The sequence below is a fragment of the Mastomys coucha genome, chromosome X (assembly GCF_008632895.1).
Source record: "Mastomys coucha isolate ucsf_1 chromosome X, UCSF_Mcou_1, whole genome shotgun sequence".
In the NCBI taxonomy this organism is placed as follows: Eukaryota; Metazoa; Chordata; class Mammalia; order Rodentia; family Muridae; genus Mastomys; species Mastomys coucha.
The window spans coordinates 151,210,091-151,232,135 of record NC_045030.1 but is presented as its reverse complement, the minus strand read 5'-3'; the positions used below and the strand labels follow the sequence as shown (position 1 = coordinate 151,232,135).

Below are 22,045 nucleotides of genomic sequence, written 5' to 3'. Positions count from 1 at the left end.
AAAAAAAAAAAAAAGGAAAAAGAAAAAGAAATCAGAGTATAAACTTTTGAAACTTTTGCTTAGTATAATATGCAAATAACAACATGCTGCTTTATTATAAGTGCAACTAATTAATTAATTAAAATCTATATGCATATATACACCAGAATGGGTAAAATCTGATTATGTATCCATGTACCATGCTGATATACTTTCATAATGTAATTTTAAATATATTTTTAAACAGATTTTGAGTAGGTGTTTAAAAATCTGTTAACTCCTTTCCTAACATCCCAACATTTCTGTAATTCATCTTATTTTTTAAGATGTAAGTATAAACACTTAGCTGTTATATTATTCCTAATAAGTAGATTTAGCCATTCTGATAATTTGGGAGGAAATATTTTATAAAGCTAAAAGGTCAGAGTACAGTTGTTAAAGATACTTTTTTCTTCTTTCTTTCTAACAAGCAATTAACCTGAAAAGGGCACTATACAAATCACTTTCTATGTATTAATAGTTCATCCCCAGTAACCTATGAAGAATGCACTAGTATTAAACTCATTTTACAGATTAAGAAGCTGAGGCAGAAATATCTAAAAGTAGTTACATGATGGAACTGAGTCTTTTAGTTTATTCTTCTCTCATATATTACATCCCAACCAGTTTCCCCCCTCTTCCTCTCCTCCCAGCACCCCTTACCTCCTCTCTCCCCTAGATCCATTCCTCCTCTATTTCCCTTCAGAAATGAGCAGACCTCCCAGAATACCAACCAACACAGCATAACAAGTTATAATACAACTATGCCCATATCCTTATATGAAGACTAAACAAGGTAGGAGGTAAAGGGTCCCAACCTCAAGCAAAAGACAACCCTCATTCCTACTGTTAGGAGTCCCAAAAGAACACCAAGCTACACAATGATAACATATATGCAGAGGACCAAGCTTAGACCCATTTATGCTCTGTGATTGCCACTTCAGTGAGCCCCTATGAGCCCTGCTTAGATGATTGTGAAAGCCATGTTTCTGTAGTGTTCGTAACCCCTCTAGCTCTTTTCTCGCCATTTTCCTTGGGATTCTCTGAGCTCCAACTAGTGTTTGGCTGTAGGTCTTTGTATCTGCTCTTATCAGTTGCTGGATGAAGCCCCTCTATTGATGAGTGTAACAGAATATCATTAGAAATTATTTCATTGACTCTTTTTACATTTCTGCCAGTTGTATTTGGATCTATCCTAGGTTAGATCTATCCAGCCTTTGGTCTAGACAGTGTCAGGCATGGGCTCCCTCTTGTAGGTGTGCCTTAAGTTGGACCATTATTGGTTGGCCACTCACACAAGTTCTAGACCATCATTACTCCAGCATATCTTGCAGTCAAGACAAATTGTAGGTCGAAGGTTTCTGTGGCTGGGTCGGTATCCCAGGAACTGAGATTTGAACATCAGTGTTCCAACTCTTCATCAGCATTTTAACAACTCTTCAAAACTAGCCTAATTTTAGCGGAAAGTTAACAATTCTAGTAGTGTTCACTATCTGTAAATGCAGTCTCCAGTCTAAGTGTTATAGAATATAAAGAAGCTGATAAATAGATTGTCATTTCTATAGCTAAATAGTAGTAACATTTCCTGATTACTTATGTAGATTCTGTACCAGAAACATATAGATTATTGTTGAATCTTCAAATAGACCCTGTGATGTTAGTATTGTTAATACTATTTCTATTTGCAGAAACTAAAAGGTACAGAGACTCATCTTTTTACAGAGAGGTAACAGACTATTAGATCAGTGGTTCTCAACCTTCCTAACACTGCAACACTTTTAATACACTTACTCATGTTGTGGTGAATCCCAGTCATAAAATTATTTCATTGCCTACTTCATAACTGTAATTTTGCTACTGTTATGAATCACAATATGAACATCTGATTTGCAGGATATCTGATAAGAGGCTCCTGTGAAAGAGTTGTTTCACATCACTCTCAAAGGGGTCATGGCCCACAGGCTGAGAACCACTACACTATATGATTTTTTTTTTTGAAACTTGACAAAGCTGAATGAGATTTATTTATGTATCAAATACACTCCCATACTTCTGTTAGCCTTCAGAACATGATTTGTTTTATGTGTATGTACATATTTTGCCTGCATGTGTGTAAGTGACCCACAGGGGTTAGAACTGGAGTTACTGGTGGTTATGAGCCACCCAATGTGGGTGCTGAGAACAGAACCTGGGTCTTATGCAAGAGCAGTAAGTGGTCTTTATCAGCGAATCCTTCCTCCTGTCCCCTGCTGGATAATTTTAATTCACAAGTTGAAAAATTATAAAATAATACTTGAGTACATTTTACTAAATATTTGAATTCTGTGGGATTTTTTTTTATTTAGTAAACCTGCTATCCAAACAACCATGATAAAGTAGCAAAGCACAAGTGTAGATGGTTCTGATTTACATGGTTTTCAGGAAAAAGGTTACATTCATATATCATTAGAATATTTTAGTTACTGGTTGTTTTAGTTGTTATTCTTTCCCATTATAAATTAACATTAGAGTTCCTCACTATCAATTACAGTTTGTTATAAGTTAAGAACTTCCTCCTCTAATATGTAGTACTTCATATTTTACCATAGTTGTCTAAGAATGATGCTGTGAATCATCCACATGCACCAGTTTAATTATAAAGTAATACTGTATTAGTATAAATGTTCCCCCACTGGACAGTGTGGACACAAGTATATGAGGACCCAAGGGATCTGTTGATGTGTCTTAGCAGGTCACAGAAAAAACAATTACAATTCACTGTCTTAGGTATAGATATATGTTTAAAGTGGGGGAAGAAAGAAATTTTGGCTGAAATTATTTATAAATATGACAGTTTTATTGAATGCTAGACCATGAAGAAATCTGAGAGGAAACTTTGCTTGTATTTCCCTGACTCAGATATTCTAAAACTGGTGTACATGGAGCTGTGTTGCAGCCAGCTCTCTGTAGGCTTCCCATGTCTCCCATAGACCTGGGCAGTGGGCTCTTTGGATTCTGCATGAAGGAGAGAGAGAGCAAACACCAGGCAGGGACCTGCTTCTTTGGGAGAAGTGGAATAGGAAGGGTTCTAGACTTTTCTTTTGTTGTTGTTTGTTTCTGTTTTATGGAGTTACAAGTATTGAATTTGTAGCAGTCCTCTGGCAACAGCCTCTAGAAAGCTAGGGTATAGGACAGAGCTAGCACAAGCTGGTTTTGTTTTCCCATGTGAATGAGTGACCTATAAGTACCCCTATGTATACATTTTAAGTCTTCACAGACTGATATATTTATAACTGAACTGCTTAGAATAGAGAATAAAAATACTTTATGAACTTAAAAGATTCACAAATTCAAACTTAGATATAATTCAGACATCCATTTTTCACAAGAAATCACAACCCTCTCCCCTCTATAAAAACAAACAAAAAAAACTGGAAAAAATACATTAACTCACCTGCTTGAAATGCTAAAGGAAGAGAAGGGTAGAGACCTCCAGACCTGAAGTACAAACTAGTAGTATATTCTCAGTATTTGTTTCCTGCCTATTGCATAAACTGACTCTGGTTTTGGAAACCTGGCTTGTAATCATCAAGGAAAGTCAAAACAAGAAGTATAGAAGAAATGATTGAGGAATGTTGCTTACTGGCTTGCTTCCTTTGGTTGGCAGTCTAGGCCTACCTACCAAAAAATAATACTATTCAGAGTGAGTGTAGCCCTCCTACATCAATTAGCAATTAAGGAAATATCTTCTATACATGGCCACAGTCCAAACTGATAGGGGTATTAAGGTATTAAGCTTTTCTTTTCCTGGGTGATTTGTGTCAAGTTGAAAGTTGACTCTGTGACACCTGGAAAGTGTAATAGGAACAAACATAATATGGCTTGAAAGAAATCCTCCTCTTTAACCAGTGGGCCAGGAAAGAAGTAGTCCAATATGACACAAACCCTTTCAACAATGCTTGTCTATTGTAACAGAAAAAACAAGCATGAAAATCCATGCTCTCTGCCTCTACCACACACAGAAAAATCACTTATTTACAAAGAATACATAACAATATTGCATTTAAATGGACCAAATAATTGAGATCCAAAATAGAAGAATGAAAATAGATGAAGTGCTAGGACTGCAGGTGTGTAGCAATACTCCTGGCCTGATAGAAGTATGTACTGCTATAATTTTTCCCCTAAGCATATGCTGTTTTTATTTCCATTCAATTTAATTTTTCCTGAGACTCTCTTTCTTATCTAAGCTTTATTCAGAAGTATGCTGTTTAATTTCCAAGTAGTTGGATATTTACTCATTTCCATTTGTTACTGATCTCTCTTTTTTTTTTTAAGGTCAACAGTGTATATTTTGTATTATTTCCTTTCTTTTAAAATTAAGGATTGCTATACGGCCCAAGATAGGGTCTTATCCTGATCAATGTCACATGTAAAATTAGTTTTCTTGATCTTGAGTTTCTTTCTTAATAGAAATATGTTTTTAGCAGAGGGAAAACCAGGAAGGGGGGATAACATTTGAAATGGGGGGGGCACAAAAGACTGACAAGCCTACCCTGATTTCTCTGCTCTCTGTATGTCAACAGTTTCTGTTCTTAGTGTTAAGAACAGTAGCTGCCCTAGTTCTGCTTTGTACCTTTTAAAGACTTTCCACTTCTGTTTCAGTACAAAATGCATGTTAATTGTACGTATCAGTTAGATACCCAAAAATAACTACCAAATATGGCTGGTGTTGTTATTTTCCATATATAGTGGAGCCTAAGCAGTTTTTTGAGAACCATCTAGCATTTGGTATTGAAACAGGTGTATATAAATCCTAAATCATCAGTAATTAAATTTATATGGAGACTAATTAGATCCTATTTACATTCGGTTATAAATGACATTCAAATAAAGTTAATAGTCTATGAAATATTCCAAGAGACTCTGATTCAAATTCCTGAGCTTGCACATAAGAAAATTAAAGTCAGAAAAGTGTAATGATGTAACTGTAGTCATAGAGCAGAAATAGTAACTACAACATGGAGAATTAGAAGTCAAATGTCCTGGTTCCTTCTATAGTATTGCTCCACTGGAGCTGTGCACTTCATTACTAATGAAAAATCAATATTCTCAGTGTATCACATCAGCTGGTATATTGAAATTAGATTGAAAGGACTAGGTTCAAAAATTGAAGTAGGAAAATAAGGTAGAAAAGGGTCAATTCAAGTGAGAGATAAGAGTAGCTTAAGCCTACATGCTAAAGTAAGAGTCGTGAGCAGAATTGAGCTCTGAATATGTTTTGAAGATAAGTTGTCAGGATGTACTGACAGATTACCTGTGAAATATTGTACCTTAGTTCCCTACACACTCAGGTGCTCAGTAAGTATTTGGTTCATTTTTAACAGGTGGTGTATGAGAAGCTAAGGATTCATTAGTGACCAAAGCAAATGGTTTCTGCCTTAACAAACAGTACTACAGTAGGCAAAAATACTTCGTAAGACACTGAACCAAGTAATTTCAATAATTTTTTTTTAATTAATTAGGAATGGTGCTAGTGAAAATATTGCATAATGGTGGATGGACTCCAAGAGATTTCTCCAACATAAAGAACTAGTCCAGATGCAGGCTCTTGTTTGGATCTATGATTTCCTCATTCTTGTATTGGCATGAGGTTTTTAAACTGCAGATTTCATTTAACACTGCTAATGGATTTGAGATCAAGTGTGGCTACAGTCTCATACCTGTCTACTTTGACTGAGTTTTAGGACCTTTCATGCCTTAAGTCCTGTCTCATTTATAAAACTGAGATGTTAACATGACCCTTTGTGTCATGATATAAGTGTAAATCATCCTTTCTGACCCACAGAGCAATGTAACTTTATAAATAAATTGACAAAGCATAAATTTGGATATAGGTGTTACTGATTTAAATTATCTCCACTAACATGAACTTATTCCCCTTTCCGATTTGTAAAACCCTTTCTTTCCACATAACAGTGAACTTGTATCATGTGTCAGAATACAATCATACATGAACGCCTTGTGTCTTTTTCTGACATTTGTGACAGTTTTCTTCTCCTTTAAATAGAATGCTTCCTTTCAAGACAGTAGTGTGTGTGTGGTAGTTAGGAGCACAGAGTTGACAGACGAGGAATTGAATTTGACTCTGCCCTTACTTTTGTAACCCTGAAGAAGCAGTCTATGCAATCTATCTCCGTTTTCTCTTCCTTACTGCGTAGTCAGTGATAGCCTCTTTACAGTTGGTGGTTGTTGTTGTTGGTTTGGGTTGGGTTGGGTTTTGGTAAGAATGAAAATTGATACTTACAGAAAGTTTCCAATATGGTACCTAGCACAGAATAATCCCTCAGTAAATAATTATTATGATCTCAAAATAATGATTTCTATTTTCCAAGGGGGTAATTCTTATTAGTATTCATTAATCACTCCTCCATACCTTACAACTATAATAAGTAAAACAATAAATAAATAAAAGATTTACATATGATAGGATATTGTATAAAATTCAGTCACATTCTTTCCTGTAAACTAGAGAACAGGTCATTCTTCTTATGGACCATTTACTTTGCCTAATCTAAGGACCTTAGAGGGCATGTAGACTTAGCTAAACTGTCACTTTATTCTTATATGACTCCTCCTTGATAATGTTTTCAAAGCACAGATTTTGAGTCAAGATTAATGCATCTTTATTAAGTAAAAAGTCTAGTTAGATTCATGAACAGGCAAGAGCTACATTAGCCTGCTGAACTGAAACATCTGTTAATTCAGTGCCATATCTTTCACTCCCTATATTTCAACTCCTCTAGTTCATGTATTACATCAGTAAGAGTATAACCACCAGCAACAAACCAGTTAAGTTCTGTGCAATTTCTTATAGATTTTTGATGTAATACTTAGTACTTTTAGTGCATACTCCACTTACTCATACTCTTTTACTGCCAAAATATAATAATTAGTAAGAAAGTCTTTTACTTTCTAAAATATTTAAGACTTCAGATAATTTTATTTATTTGAAAAACTGAATAGTAGAAGTAGCTGTCATTTATCCCAAGTACTTCAAATTGCTAAGCACCTTCTTTTCTTATGTAGACGAAGGATGATATTGGCTTGGCTAGTCACTGAAGAAATCTTGGAACTTTGTGGAAAATTACAGTGAAAGAAAGTTGCTATATTGCAACAAGAGAGTATTTTGATTGCAAATTTTTCCATAAGTGCAGTAATTTGCAACTTGAGGAGAATTTAATAGTAGCTGAGCTTTCAAAATGCAATACAGAAAGTGTCATTTTCTTCTACAATTAAAATAAGTACTTCTGAAAATTTCAGGATAAGAATGACCCAAATTACTAGCCCCCCCCCCAACACACACTTCTTCATCCAAAAGACGGGAGAATGGAGTTTGAAGAGAACATCTGTGGGCAAATGAAAAACAAATGGTCTTTTCAGGCAAATTCTGAAAAGGGATCTTTTATAGCCAAACAGAATCCTATTGCATGCATCACCATGGTTAAGAAGAGGATCAACAGTACTTTCATAATGGCTTTTTATTTTAGCACATTCTATTTTTTGGATAGGATTATAATTCAACACATCTATTCATAATTCATCATATAATTATTTGCATAAATATCTTTTAACACAGATTTAATGTACTTTGGTCAACCACATCTTGTATCTAATCTATTAAATTTGCTAAGACATTCTCAGTGCAACTAATGCTAAAGAAGACTTATGTTCCCAGAAGATTGGTCTACTAAAGAACATACATTTCGGGGCTGGCGAGATGGCTCAGCGGGTAAGAGCACTTGACTGCTCTTCCGAAGGTCCTGAGTTCAGATCCCAGCAACCACATGGTGGCTCACAACCACCTGTAATGAGATCGGACGCCCTCTTCTGGTGCGTCTGAAGACAGCTACTCCGGAGCGAGCCAGGCAGGAGCAAGCAGAGGTCCTGAGTTCAGTTCCCAGCAGCCACATGATGGCTCATGGCCATCTGTACAGCTACAGTGTACTCACACACATAAAATAAATTTTAAAAAAAGAATGTAAATATACATTTAAAAAATGTATATTTCAGGGATATATGGCACATATAGATTACTGGACACAGAGAATTGGTATGTTGTCTATCCACCACCCAAGAATTTTTAGGTTGAAATAAATTAACTAGTTAAGATTGTATTATGGGCTCTTTGCTAATATTTGCTCAGTAGTTATTCACTCAAAGCCAGTAATTCAGTTTTTCTATATTAGGCCCATAATGTTAATAGGCAGTCAATGTTAATAGGAGTCAAGTTTAACTCCTCCTCCTCCTCTTCCTCCTCCTCCTCCTCCTCTTCTTCTTCAGTGTATAAAACAGAATTTTTCTTCTTTATTAGAGTTCATATTTGGAAGGGAGTCTATGCGATAAACATGAAATATAAGCATATTCAATGTTAAATGCAAAGAAGAAAAACAATATTGACTGCATAAGGATTAACAATTTTGTATAAAGAATGCTGGGGTTTATTTTAAAAGTAAACATCTACGTGATGACCTAAAGGAGGTCTAGGCTAAGCAATGATAGTGTCTGGATAAAGGAATATTAAGGTAGTAGCAAGAGTAAAAACTGTGAGATAGACGGGCGCTTTAGCTTGATCTGGAATCAGCTACTGTGGCTGGAATAAAGTTAATAAGAAGGGCAGAAGATGGTAAAAGTCATAAGGGGCCAGACTGTGTGTGGCCTTCAAGATTATGAAAGGATATGAATGTATATTCACAAAGAGAAACCACTGGAGATTTTCACATGTAGGAATTACAAGATGCTGAACATTTTAATAGGATCACACTGGCTCTTCTATTAAAAATTTGGAAAGATTAAAAACAGAAGCAGCTGGCATGGTAAGGAAGTATTGCAGTAATCAAAGTAAGCATGGATAACAGAAGTAGTAAGGCCATATATATGTAACATTTACTCTTATACAACTTGTTAATGGCTTGGCTGTGGGCTGTAAAGAAGAAGGAGGAGGAGGAGGAGGAGGAGAAGAAGAAGAAGAAGAAAAAGAGGAGGAAGAGGAGGAGGAAGAGGAGGAGGAGGAGGAGGAGGAGGAGGAGGAGGAGTTGTTAAACCTGACTCCAGATTTTGTACCTGAGCCAGTAGGAAGGAAAAAATGAATAGCCATTTACTTGAACATAGAAGAATGAATAGCACATTTGACGGGTGAATGTTATGACATCAGTGTTGTCCAAATCCATATTAAATCAACTGAAATAGGCAGCCTATACATTTCCATTGAGACATCCTGGTTAGTGATATAAATTCAAAAGTTGTTTAAAATCAGAGTATGTACAATATTTTTAAAAAATTAAAGGGGCTTTTATGCTGTAAAGACATGTTTTCATGTTCACTGTGAAAAGAGAGTAGAAGCCAAGCCTGTGAGGAGCATCTCCGAATCTCTTTGCCTTTCTTCCAAGTGTGATCATTTTGAATAAATCTCCCTTTCCTGCCTTTCACTGTTAATTTGGCTTGTTGAGGACATGTGACTGAACCTGGTACTGGTTGTGGTACTGTTTATGACCCCTTACTTCTGGTAATAATGTCAACTATGGCAGGAAAAAAAATATACATTTTGAAATGCCTGCTGTCTGTAGCAAGTTGATCCTGGATGGAAAGGAAAGATAAAAATTGCTGGCAGCTACTGGAGTCTATTTACTCTGAGAATTTTTTTTTTGAGATGATAATATAATTATGTCACTTCTCACTTCCCCTTCCTCCCTCAAAGTCCTTCCATATATTCCTCTGCCCTCTTTCAAATTCATAGCCTCTTTTCCATTAATTACTGCTACTTGTATTTGTGAGTGTGTGTGTGTGTGTGTGTGTGTGTGTGTGTGTGTGTGTGTGTGTGTGTGTGTAACCTGCTCAGTCTCTATAGTGCTCCTTGTATATTTGCCTTCAAGGCTGACCATTTGGTATTGGATGACCAGTTGGAGTAGTCTTCCCTAGAGAAGACTTTCTCCTGCTCCCAGCTTCCCTCAGTTTCCTACACTGATTTGTATAGGATTGAGGATTCATGGGCTTTCCCCATCCACATTTGAATGTCTGTTGGTTTTTATCTTTACTTTGTGAAGCAGAGAAAACAAGTATTTGGACTTTGTCTTGGTTTCTTAAAAAACTTGGTAAATTTCTCCCCAGTTGGTACACCTTAAGTTTTGTTTTTCAGTTTGCTTTTTTATTCTTGAGTAGTTTGGGGTTCTTTTGAACCTTTGAGAGTAGTTGCCATTTGATTACTGGCCTAGTCTTTGGGGGTGCTTTTGTTGAGCTCTTTGGGCTGTTATTCCTTGATGTGTTTGTTTTTTAATTTATTGATATTACGTGTATGTGTGTTTTCTTTTTCCTGCATGCATATATGTACACTGTCTTGTCACTTTTTGGTACTCTTGGAAGACAGAAGAGATTGTCAGACTCCTGGGAACTGTAGTTATTGATGGTTATAAGCCATCGTGTGGGTGCTGCAAATCGAACCCAGACCCTGCACATAGATTTAACAAGCACTCTTGCCATGAGGCATCTCTCCAGCCTCAAAGGCTATTATAATTAAGTAGTGACCACTGTGAAAGAAAGCTCTTAGAGGCATTAGAGGTGAAGAAAGATCACTCTGATATTTTTGCAGTCAGATGCTTTAGTGAAGACATGGTTAGGTCTACTTCGGCATCAGTTGACTTTAAGCAGAGACATATCTATTTTAATCCTCATCATCAGAATCTCTCAGTTCTAGAAGGCAACTGGCTTAATTTATTCAAGCTACAAGGTCTGACTTTCTAGAGTTACTAGTTGTCTTCAAGGGACAAGCCCATAATATATTAATCCCATTTTGTTGGCCAGGCCTTGCTGATATGGAAGGTTTTTTAAAAGCAAATTTTAAAATCTTTTGAACTATATGGGGTATTTCCCATGTGACAGGAAAGTTTTGGAACTCTTATTGAGCCATTGGTTTCTGTTGAATCATTTGAGATAAAGAAACAGTGAAACTGTGATTTGTAACCATAAAAGTATTCTTTACTACTTTGGTACATTATAGAGACAGCTGTACCATAGAAATGTCTCTAATATAGCAGTGGGGAAAAACCACAATCTGCCCCCTTGGAACTTCTGAAATTAGCTAAGTAAGAAATTTCTGAACCTTTTATTTTTGTAGTTCCTTTCTTAATTCATTATATGCTAGTAACTGTTATGATTGGCAGACCTATTTAAAATGTTTATGAATATGTTCGTGGTTTGTTTTTAATAAGAACAAATAGTTCTGCAGCTCTTTTCTGAAGCTAACTATAATGCAAGGATTTACATATAATTTGAATTTGAGACAAAAAAGACCTGGTTTTACTGGGCTTCACCTCTGGCAGGTTTATCTTAAATACTTATTAGCTTACTTTTTGATTATGTAAGCCTGTTGTTTTTAAATGTTAATTTTTGAAACTGAGGCGGAGGGGAATTTGACTACAAGATTTAAGAGAGATACTAAAGATAATAAAAATATTATTTTGTTCTCATTTGCCATGAAACTTCTGGAAAGTCTCAGAAAATGTCTAAACATGACTCAATAGGAAGGTTGAAGATCACTAAATCAGACAAAGGCAAAGTAAGCAGCTTCAGGAATACAGGTCTGCGCAAAACTACATGGAGAAGTAGGGGTCTCCAGGGTAAATAAAGATGTCCAGGGTTAGGATGGACATGGTTGGGATTTTAGTTAGTATCTGAAGAAGTGATAGAGAGAAAAAAGAAATGTTAGCTTGAAATTGTATATCAGACAAATGGGCATGCTTAGCAGTAAAAGTCTATAGATAACTGCATGGGATATGGGAAAGGGAGGGGCTACAGTAGTAGAATATTTGGAAGAGATTGGAATGTCATGTCTCCACCTAGGACCAGTGTTAGAACGCTATGTCTGATCTCTATCCCCTTAATAAACTAAACAAGTGAATGTAAAAGATATAACACACTAAATAACCCAATTCGTATACGCTGGTATTAATGTAGATAGCTTCTGAAAAATACAGGCATCTCCCATCTTTGGCATGTTTCAAAATAATGAGCTGTAAAACTATAATGATTGCTTTAGAACACAAACAGAAGCAGCTGCATCAGTAAGTAATTTCATGGCAAACAATATATGTAAAATAATTATGTGTAAATTAAGTATACTAGCCAGAATTACCCATACAGCATAATGAATTTTGTCTTTTATGCTTTTAGAAACTAATTGTGATTTTTATAGGCATGATTTCTATAATATATATATATATACATATATGTGTATATATAATGTAAATGTATATACACATATGTGTGTTTATATATATATGAATATAGCACAAAGAGATATTTATGGCACTTTGAAACTTGGGTGATTATTATTTCTAGATTTATATGTACTTTATATGTACTAGATGTTTATAACTCATACAAGAACAAAAAGTTTTATATAAATATACTATTTTAGGATGAAATACATTAAATAGTGATATAAATTTATTCTACAACTAAAAATTTTATGTAAAGAAAATCCATTTAACTATTACATATTTGTGTAGAAAAAGAAAAATTTGTTACTCCAAAGAAGAGCCACTTCAAAGAATCGTCTGTGGCTTTAAAACTCACATGCAATCTCTAATCTCTCTTGATTAGCTAATCATAATTTATCTTATTATACCAGTGAACAGTGTATATGAATGTATAATCTGAGTAGAACCAGTGATTTATAGTCATTTGAAAAGTTAGGTGAGTCACTACAGCTCTGGCTTTTTCTCAAGCCATAGTAAACGGTTAAATATATAGAGATATAGAGAATAATGCAAAGGAACAATTATAATGATGTTCCATGGGAACTAGGTAGAACAGAAATACAAGGATAATTGGGTTGTATGGTCAGTGGTTTAAATGACATAACATTTTTTCATTGATAGGACAGTGGTATTAGGCTTTATAATCCACACATACTATAGATGGAACATGTTAAAGATACCAAACGTAGTAGTAAGAGTAGGTAATTGAGGAGTAGGAAGGTACATATATATGTTCAAAAGAAGAGATGAGCTGAGGTGCTGATATTGTTGACATGAAGGTTAGTCAGTAATACTGGTATAAGAAGGTGTGACATTATGGTATTGATCGAAGTGCTTACATATTCAGATACTTAAGGGAAACAGAAGCAAGAAACAAACATTTGCCTCCTAGTTCATCAAATTGTGTGAGAATCAGACGAGATGTATTGGAAAGCAAAGTACATCTCTCAAAGGGAGTTTTTGTGTGTGTGTGTGTGTGTGTGTGTGTGTGTGTGTGTGTGTGTGTGTGTGTAAGAACACTTAGTTTCACAGTGTGTCTTATCCTAAAATCTGCCAACAAAACTAGGACAGGGATAAGTCCTCTGCTGCTTTAAGGGAGATGGGAAAGTAAAGTAATGTGATTGTATTAATTTATTTTGAAATATTAATGGGAAAGTTACTTCTCTAACCTGGGCTTAGAGTCATTGGTGTAGCCCTCTGAGTTTTCTGTATCACAATCTGCACATATTAACCTTCCCTGTCTTTAATTTCAGACATTTCAGCAGTCCTCTCTGCAGCACAAATCAAAGAAGAAAAACAAAGGTAATAAAAGAAAATGAACCTTTAAACCTGCTTTTGTACAGTGATGTTCTCTCGCACATTTCATTAATCCTTTCATTGTCTTGAAGCCAATGTAGTTTTAGATCATTTACCATGCAGAGATCTTTGATAACAGATGGTCTCAAAAAGTCTTGAGATGAGGATTACATAATTGGAAATGATACTTTTATGAATAATAAGTATCTGACTTGCTTTTAGGATCTACAGATTAATCTTTTATTTTACGTGTTTTCCAAAATGTATAAAGTATTACCATCACTCTCTTTAGGAGCTATAGCAGGCAAGAGCAAAAGAAGAATTTCTTGCAAGGATCTTGGCCGTGGTGACTGTGAGGGATGGCTTTGGAAAAAGAAAGATGCAAAGAGCTATTTTTCACAGAAATGGAAGAAGTACTGGTTTGTCCTAAAGGATGCATCCCTATACTGGTATATTAATGAAGAGGTAAGACAGAGTAATTGGTGCTCTCATCCATCTCTAACAAAAGTCTCAACACCTGAGCTATTTGTTTTAAATCGTATCACCCTCATGTCAATGCAGAATCTATCTTCAGAGTTCTGGAAGAACAGTTGCTCCATTTTTCTAATGTAGCAACATATCTGAGGCACAGTTAAAATATAGTGAAGTTCTCTGTTTCTAAAACTACCAAATAACTAATGTAGTAGTTTAACAAAAGCATATATAGTTTTAAAACTCTTGCTCAAAGTTTTATAGGGTTTTTTTGTACCTGTTTTGGAGAAAGGGACAACTTAGCAACTTAAATAATTCAATTTATTTCAGTTTCTCCTGAAGAAAAACTAGTAGACTAATTTTGAAAATTATAAGTATCCGTTACTTTTGGCTAGCCTGAGGGGAGGAGCATGTTTAATATATTTTAATTGCTCTTATGACTTTTCTAGGGCTTTAAAAATTTTATTGGTACAACATATTTGCATCTAGACTAATCCCAGTCATAACCATGTCTCACCAAATGTGTCAATGTGTAATTTATTCATTGAATTTTTCCCCTAACACTGCTTTGACTTGTTTGGTATACCTATTACTTCACTTTATTAGACTTTTAAAACAATAATTTGGCTTTTAGCATAGATAGATAGATAGATAGATAGATAGATAGATAGATAGATAGATAGATAGATAGATAGATATAGATATAGATATAGATATACACATATACACACATACATACATACACACACATATTATTGGTTTGTAGATTTTTTTAACAAAGAAATGTTTTAGTAATACAAGTTAACAGGAAATAGTAGAAAGATGTAATTTGGCAAGAAATGTTTGTCTATTGGGTTTAAAAGTAAAACACTAATATTCAACGTTTCAAAGAAAATTTAAAAGTAGTAGATTAATAAAATAAATGCATAACATAGACAACCTAGTGAGATATTGATAGGAGAACAGCTGGGGAATGTTGTTCCATTCATTCCAGCAGAGTGAATGGAAATGTGCAGCCTCAGGAAGTGGAAGGCAGGGTGATCCTCTTTGTACCAGAAACCTGGGAGGTGAGAGAATCTCAACAACCAAAGGGAGGGACCTTAGATGAAATGCCCGACAGTGGGGAGAGGGAAAAAAAAACAGGACATCGGGTAGAGGGATAGGGTTGCCATCTCAAAGTCAAAAACTCTGACCCAGAGTTGTTCCTGTTTAAGAGAACTGCAGGGACAAATATGGAGAAGAGACTGAGGGAAAGGAGGTCCAGTGACAAGCCCAACTTGGTATCCATCTCAATGGAAGGCTTCAGGGCCTGACACTGTTATTGATGCTATGGTGTGCTTACAGACAGGAGCCTAGCATGGCTGCCCTCTGAGAGGCCCAACAAGCAGCTGAAAGAGTCAGATGCAGATACTTACACCCAACCAATGGACAGAAGCCAGGGACTCCTGTGGTTGAATTAGGGAAAAGCTGGAAGAAGCTGAGGAGGGCAACCCCATAAAAAGACCAGCAGTCTCGACAACCTGGACCCCTGAAATCTCTCAGACACTGAGCCACCAATCAGGTAGCATACACCAGCTGGTTGGAGGCCACCCCTGTCCCCACCCCACCCCCCACATACACACACACATATACAGCAGAGAACTCCCTGGTCTGGCCTCAATGAGACAAAATGCTGGTTTGTAGATTTTATACAAATAGTATCCTAAGACATTAATCAGTTTACATTTGAAGAGTAATTGCTAAAAGTTACTATCATTAGTAGACCTTTGATTGTAACATACAATATCTAGAGAATTTCATGTTCCCTGAACAAGCTATTAGGCTGCTATCTTATATCATGAGTACACTTAGAGTAGACTTAGAGATTATACTATTTGAATGACTGTGCTTATAGCTTCCTCTCCAAAAAGAAAATAATGACACATATCTCAATAAACTTTCTTAGACATGAAGCAATGGCTATCACACAACTTAGAACAGTGTCTTACAAAATGCTTAATAGAAGAATTATTTAGAAGATCCTAAATTAATAATTTTCTATATACTTATATATACTTAATTATTTTGTTTTGATATTTTGTCATATAGTTACATAAAATAAAATCTGTTTAAGTATATCCTGTCTAGTTATAGTAAACAAATATAAAAACATTTTTGTTTGATAGATATACTAAAATTTTATGTACTAATCATGAAGTATCAAGATGCAGTATCTCTGATTTTTCTTTATTATGATTCAATTATAGATTTGTTTATGTATAATAAACTCTTCTGGCTTTCAAACTATAAGAGATGAAAATCTTTTATCTGCTTTTTTAAATAGTGCCTATATGTCAGTCTTTGGCAAGTTGTTATTACTGTTACCCATGTACAATATAAATGGATAATTTTGTAGTACATATTTCCAGGAAAGCCTTGTTTTGAAATACAGTATTTCATGCTTCATCATCATGAAAAGATAATACTCTATAAATATTTTAGATTTAAATTGAGGATAACAAAGTAGCATAAGATAGAATTCAAAGTGGAACTTCAGATTGGCAATATATTAAAGGAAAAATGTAGGGCTGCTTCTGTATATAGCATATACATTTCACTTGCTATCTAAAGTTCAAAATTATAAGTTTTGCATAGCTCATTAATAATAGAAATAACAAAGATGCACAAAATACATGCATACACACACACACACACACACACACACAGAAAGAGAGAGAGACACACACACAGAAAGAGAGCTGAGAGTAGTATTTTTCTTCAAAATAGTGGGAGGGTGAGTAAATTTTTTTTTCTCCATTGTCTTTTTTTGTTTTTTATTTATTTGTTTGGTTTGACTAAATATCCAATAGAAAGGAATTCAGTAAATATGTATTTTGGTTTTATTTTGCATATAACATAGTCCTTTTAATTATATTCTTTAATTGCATTTTACAGTCTAGTCGTTATTCTCCTCCCAGTCTGCTGTCTGACTGTTCCTCATTCCATACCTCCTCCCCTGTCTCCATGAGGATATCCTCATCCCCCACCCCCACCCCACCAGACCTCCCCACTCCCTGGGGCCTCAAGTCTCTTGAGGGTTAGGTGCATCTTCTCAGTCCCGGAGGCACCAACCAGGCAGCTTACACCAGCTGATATGAGGCCCCCAAACATATACAGCTGAGGGAGTAATTTTACATAATCTGATAAATAAGGAGTTATGGGCTGGGTTAGCATAACAAAAAAAGTTTAGAATAGTAAAAGTCTATGAAGATTTGTCATTAACAAGGCAAGGGACACAGTAACTGAAACTTTAGCCAGCAAATCTCGTTATACTTGATTTAACATGAGACAAATATATTTTGGATAATCCTCCTATGTTATTTTATTAACCAGTATTAAAGAGAGGAGGATTTATAAATTTTATTAAATTTTTCCAATGAAAACTAATATGTGTGTGTGCGTGCGATGAATCTGAAATCACACATTCGAAAATCAAGTTGACATACTTAATTTCTAAACTATCGAGTTCATAAAATAATGGTTATATAGCAAAAATCAAAATTGATAAGAAAATTATTATAAAGAAATGAATATTTTAATTGGCAAACAAATCTCCAAATTTTATTTCTAAATATTAAAAAATAATAGAAAATGGGGCAGGAGAGGTTTTTCAGTACTTAGGAGCCCTTATTCTGTTTCTAGCACCCATATGATGGCTTACAACCATCTGTAACTCCAGTTTCTAGGGATCCAATGCTATTTTCTAACCTCTATTAGGCAACACGCATACACATGATACTCATACATACATTCTAACACTAGTCATACACATGAAATAAATGAAGCTTTTTCAAACGATAAAAAAATTGTATACTAAAAAGTTCAGTTATTTTGTACATCTGGCCTGAAATGTTCTTTTCTTTTACCTCTTTTTGTTATTTTTGATTTTGGTTTGTTGTTGTTGTTGTTTACATCCCAACACAAAGCCCAAAATACATCCTGCATAAATGAGTACTCTACTACTGAACTACTTCCATAGCCCGCAAAATTTTTACAAAACATGTTTTAATTTGCAAATTATTTCTATCCTCATTTTAATATAAAAATAATATTTTTTCTTTTTTCTATTAATTATTTATTTACTTTACATCCTGATTGAAGCTCCCCTCTCCTCCAGTTTCCCTCTCATACAGCTCCTTCTTCATTTCCCCCTCCCATTTTCCTTTGAGGAGGAGCCCCCCCACCCCATCATCCAACCATGGCACACCCAGTCACTGCAGGATAGGCATACCGTCTGCCACTGAGGCCAGACAAGGCAGCCCAGTTGGGGAAATGGAATCCACAGGCAGGCAACAGATTCAGGGATAGCCCCATCTCCAATTGTTGGGGAACCTGCTTGAAGACCAACCTGCATATCTGCTAAATATGTGCAAGAGGGCCTTGGTCCAGTCCATGCATACTCTTTGGTTGGTGGTTCAGTCTCTAGGAACCGATAAGGGTCCCGGTTAGTTGACTCTGTTCATCTTCCTGTGGAGTCACTATCCTCTTCTGGTCCCTCAATCCTTCCCCTAACTCTTCCACAAGAGTCCCTGGGCTCCGTCTACTGTTTGGCTGTAGATCTCCTTCCTCATCTGTTTGCAATGGCTGCTGGGTGGAGCCTCTCAGATGACAGTTATGCTAGAATCTGTAAGAATAACAGAGTATCATCAATAGTGTCAGGGATTTTTTTTTAATTTTTAAAAATTATAAATTTTCAAATATTCCTTTGCTTTATGGATATGTAGAATTTTTGGAACATAAATGGAATTACAAAATAAATGAGCAGTACATTTATTACTGGAAAGATCTAAGTCAAACTTGCACAGAATAATTAGTTTCAGACCTCTCTTTGGTGTGATAGACTAAACAGAAATCTTGCTTTCTTAGGATGAAAAAGCAGAAGGATTCATCAGTTTGCCTGAATTTAAAATCGATAGAGCTAGTGAATGCCGCAAGAAATAGTAAGTTAATTTTACATGGGGAATGCAGGGGGGTTGGATAATTTATTCTGTAATTTTCTAGATTATAAGTTGTAGGTTGTTTATGTGGTGCTTTCAAACTGTCATTATAAGAAAGCAGTTTTGAGGATATAACATAGAATTTTACTAATTTCTGTCATTGTGATAGAAGCATTACATATATGAACTTAGGTTAGTCATTGTAGTAATTTTATCCATAAACATTTAGTTTGAGGCAACAAGATAAAGCACTTTATTTGCAAGCCTGATAAACTGAATTCAATCCTAGAATCCATGAATAGAGAGAATCAGCTCCCAAATTTTTTCCTCTGGAATGTGCATACACATAGAAACACAAGTGATGATGTTGTTAGTAATAAATAAACAGCATAGAATGTCTTTTAAATTACCAATAAAAAAGACAAGGTCTCACTGTCAAGCTCTGACTGTTTAACATGCCTTAAACTCAGAGATTCATTCACCTGCCTCTGCCTCTCAAGTGCTGGGCTTAAAAGTGTGTGCCAAACCCAGTTTAGAATTTTTATTTTTTTCATACAACACATTTTGATCATGTTCCATCCCCTCTCCAAATTTAATAAAGTTTTTGAAAGGTATGTGAATTAAAACCTTTTTCCAATTTGCAAAAATATAAATATAACTTATTTGTTGTGGTTCTGTTCACAGTGCATTCAAAGCCTGCCATCCTAAAATCAAAAGCTTTTATTTTGCTGCTGAACATCTTGATGACATGAACAGGTAAGTGCTATTTAAATCTCAAGTGACTTAGTTAATTAGGCCTGAAATTCAAGCTCCCAGCCTCTTCTTCAGTAATCTTTAAGGAATCTTATTAGAGATTCTGCATGAGTTTAATTAAAACTTGAATAGTCCAACTATATTTCCATGTGATCATACCTAATTTTAAAAATAGTATTTGCTTAATATGTGTTTTAAATTCCATCTATACACAATAAAATTTATATTTAAATAATAATAAAGAATAACATTTTTAAACATGTATTTTAAGCAAAAATTGACAGTCAACCTTTTGACTTTCAGTTTTACATCAAAAGTATTGTAACACATATAAATCTAAACTAATACCACAAAAAAGGAGTTTTTACATGTTAAATTTTAGGAATATGTATTTATTTTTTTTCTTTTTTTCTTTCTTTTTTTTTTTCCCGAGACAGGGGTTCTCTGTGTAGCCCTGGCTGTCCTGGAACTCACTCTGTAGACCAGGCTGGCCTCAAACTCAGAAATCCACCTGCCTCTGCTTCCCAAGTGCTGGGATTAAAGGCGTGTGCCACTACTACCCAGCAGGAATATGTCTTAACATGTATTTCTAGATGCCAAAAATGGTACACAAAACATGCCTTATTCAAGTACTAAGTATATTTGATAGAATATCCATTTCAATAGTTTAGGTCTAGCAAATGTAATAATTCTTCCTGTAATCTTTCATTTGTCACTGGACAGGATTATATAGGCAACTGTTTTGATAGCTCTGTGGTTTTTTGGTGGCTAAAGGAAAACATACATATATTTTCCTCTTCATATACCACCTTGTTTCACATTTCAGTCTTACCCACTTTTTAGTTTTCTTTCACTCCTTTAATTTTCCCCTCTCTGTTTAATAAAATAGAAATTAAATTTAAAAATCAAAATGTTCTCCTTGTTATAATTGCAGAAAGTAATGCATATTACATATATAATTTTCCAACAGTTGGAAGAGGCAGCAAAGCTTAGTGATTGGCACTGTAGCCCTTTAAACAAAATAGAATCCCAGCTTTACAACGTCTTTGCTATGTAACTGTATACAAGAAACTTGACCTTTCTGTACTAAATAATTGATCCTTTTATAAAATAAGAAAAACTCTCTCAGTAAGGGTTTTTGAGTTTCAAATGCTATATAAGAATTCAGTAGCAATAAGTTTTAATATTTATATACTTTTGTTCTCTTACCTCATTTACTTTTCTTTAGATGTCTCCAAAAAATGGTATCTAAACATTTTGAGCACAGAAATTGTGCTGCTTCATGAATACGCTTAAGCACAGGAAATGAACACTTAAGCTACTTTTATAAATCAATTATTTGACAACTGGAAATTCAGCCATGCCATTTGAAAAGAAGAGATGTATGAAAGGAAGTGGCAGAGAAAGGAAATGTCCTCATTCTTGATTTATATAATTTACTATACTTAAATTTTCTTACCAGCACTAAGAATTTTCAGAGATTTTCCTCCTTGCTCTAAAAGTAAAAATGTTTATTCACCTGTATATAATAGAGCACTTGTGGTTCTCTATTTTTGGAGCTATAATTACCCTATAGTTCTATAGTTCTATGCCCATGGTAGTTTAGCCAAATGATAAGAAACTCAGTTCCCTGTGGATACATGTGAAGGGTTTGTATTATAACCAAATGAAGAATACTGATATAAATGAGTAGCTCTTACAAGATGAATGCATTAGGTACCATTTGCCTCCCTGTAAGAATTAAAATAATTTAATCATTCCTTGTACATGCTAATTGGAATCATTTTAGTTTAGACATTTTCCATGCATTTTATCAATTGTAAAACCTTTCTTAGCCTTAATTTGCTATTCTATAGTCACAGTATATTTAAAAGGATCTCGAGATCACTGTTCTTCCCTTATATGTATAAGGTTCTAAATACCATAAAAGAAAAGAAGAAACTAAACCAAAACCATGTCATTTATTTCCTTACTTCAAGTAGTAGATTAAAGAAAAGAAGCAACTAATCTTAAATATCAGCAGTGCAATATATATGTACAAGTCTTATCTTATATAAGACTTGACATAATATACCTTATATCTCAGAATTACAGACATAAAAAATATGAATTTAAAAAATGTAGTTATAATATCTTTGTTTACCCTTGTTTTTATCTCTCTAATAATGTTATTCCTAGTATTTACTTTCAATAAGAAATTTAAAAAAAGCCAGGCGGTGGTGATGCACACCTTTAATC

The 22,045-nt window shown here is 34.8% G+C and overlaps 1 protein-coding gene across 7 annotated transcripts in view; it reads left to right on the top strand.

Annotated features, from left to right (window-relative positions):
* Cnksr2 (connector enhancer of kinase suppressor of Ras 2) overlaps positions 1-22,045 on the top strand; it is a 226,767-nt gene that overhangs the window by 161,377 nt on the left and 43,345 nt on the right. For all 7 annotated transcript variants that reach the window (XM_031370058.1, XM_031370042.1, XM_031370067.1 and 4 more), the window contains 4 exons: positions 13,565-13,613; positions 13,900-14,072; positions 18,984-19,057; positions 19,739-19,810. In XM_031370058.1, the coding sequence (XP_031225918.1) occupies positions 13,565-13,613; positions 13,900-14,072; positions 18,984-19,057; positions 19,739-19,810 (368 nt within the window). The remainder of the gene's footprint in view (positions 1-13,564; positions 13,614-13,899; positions 14,073-18,983; positions 19,058-19,738; positions 19,811-22,045) is intronic.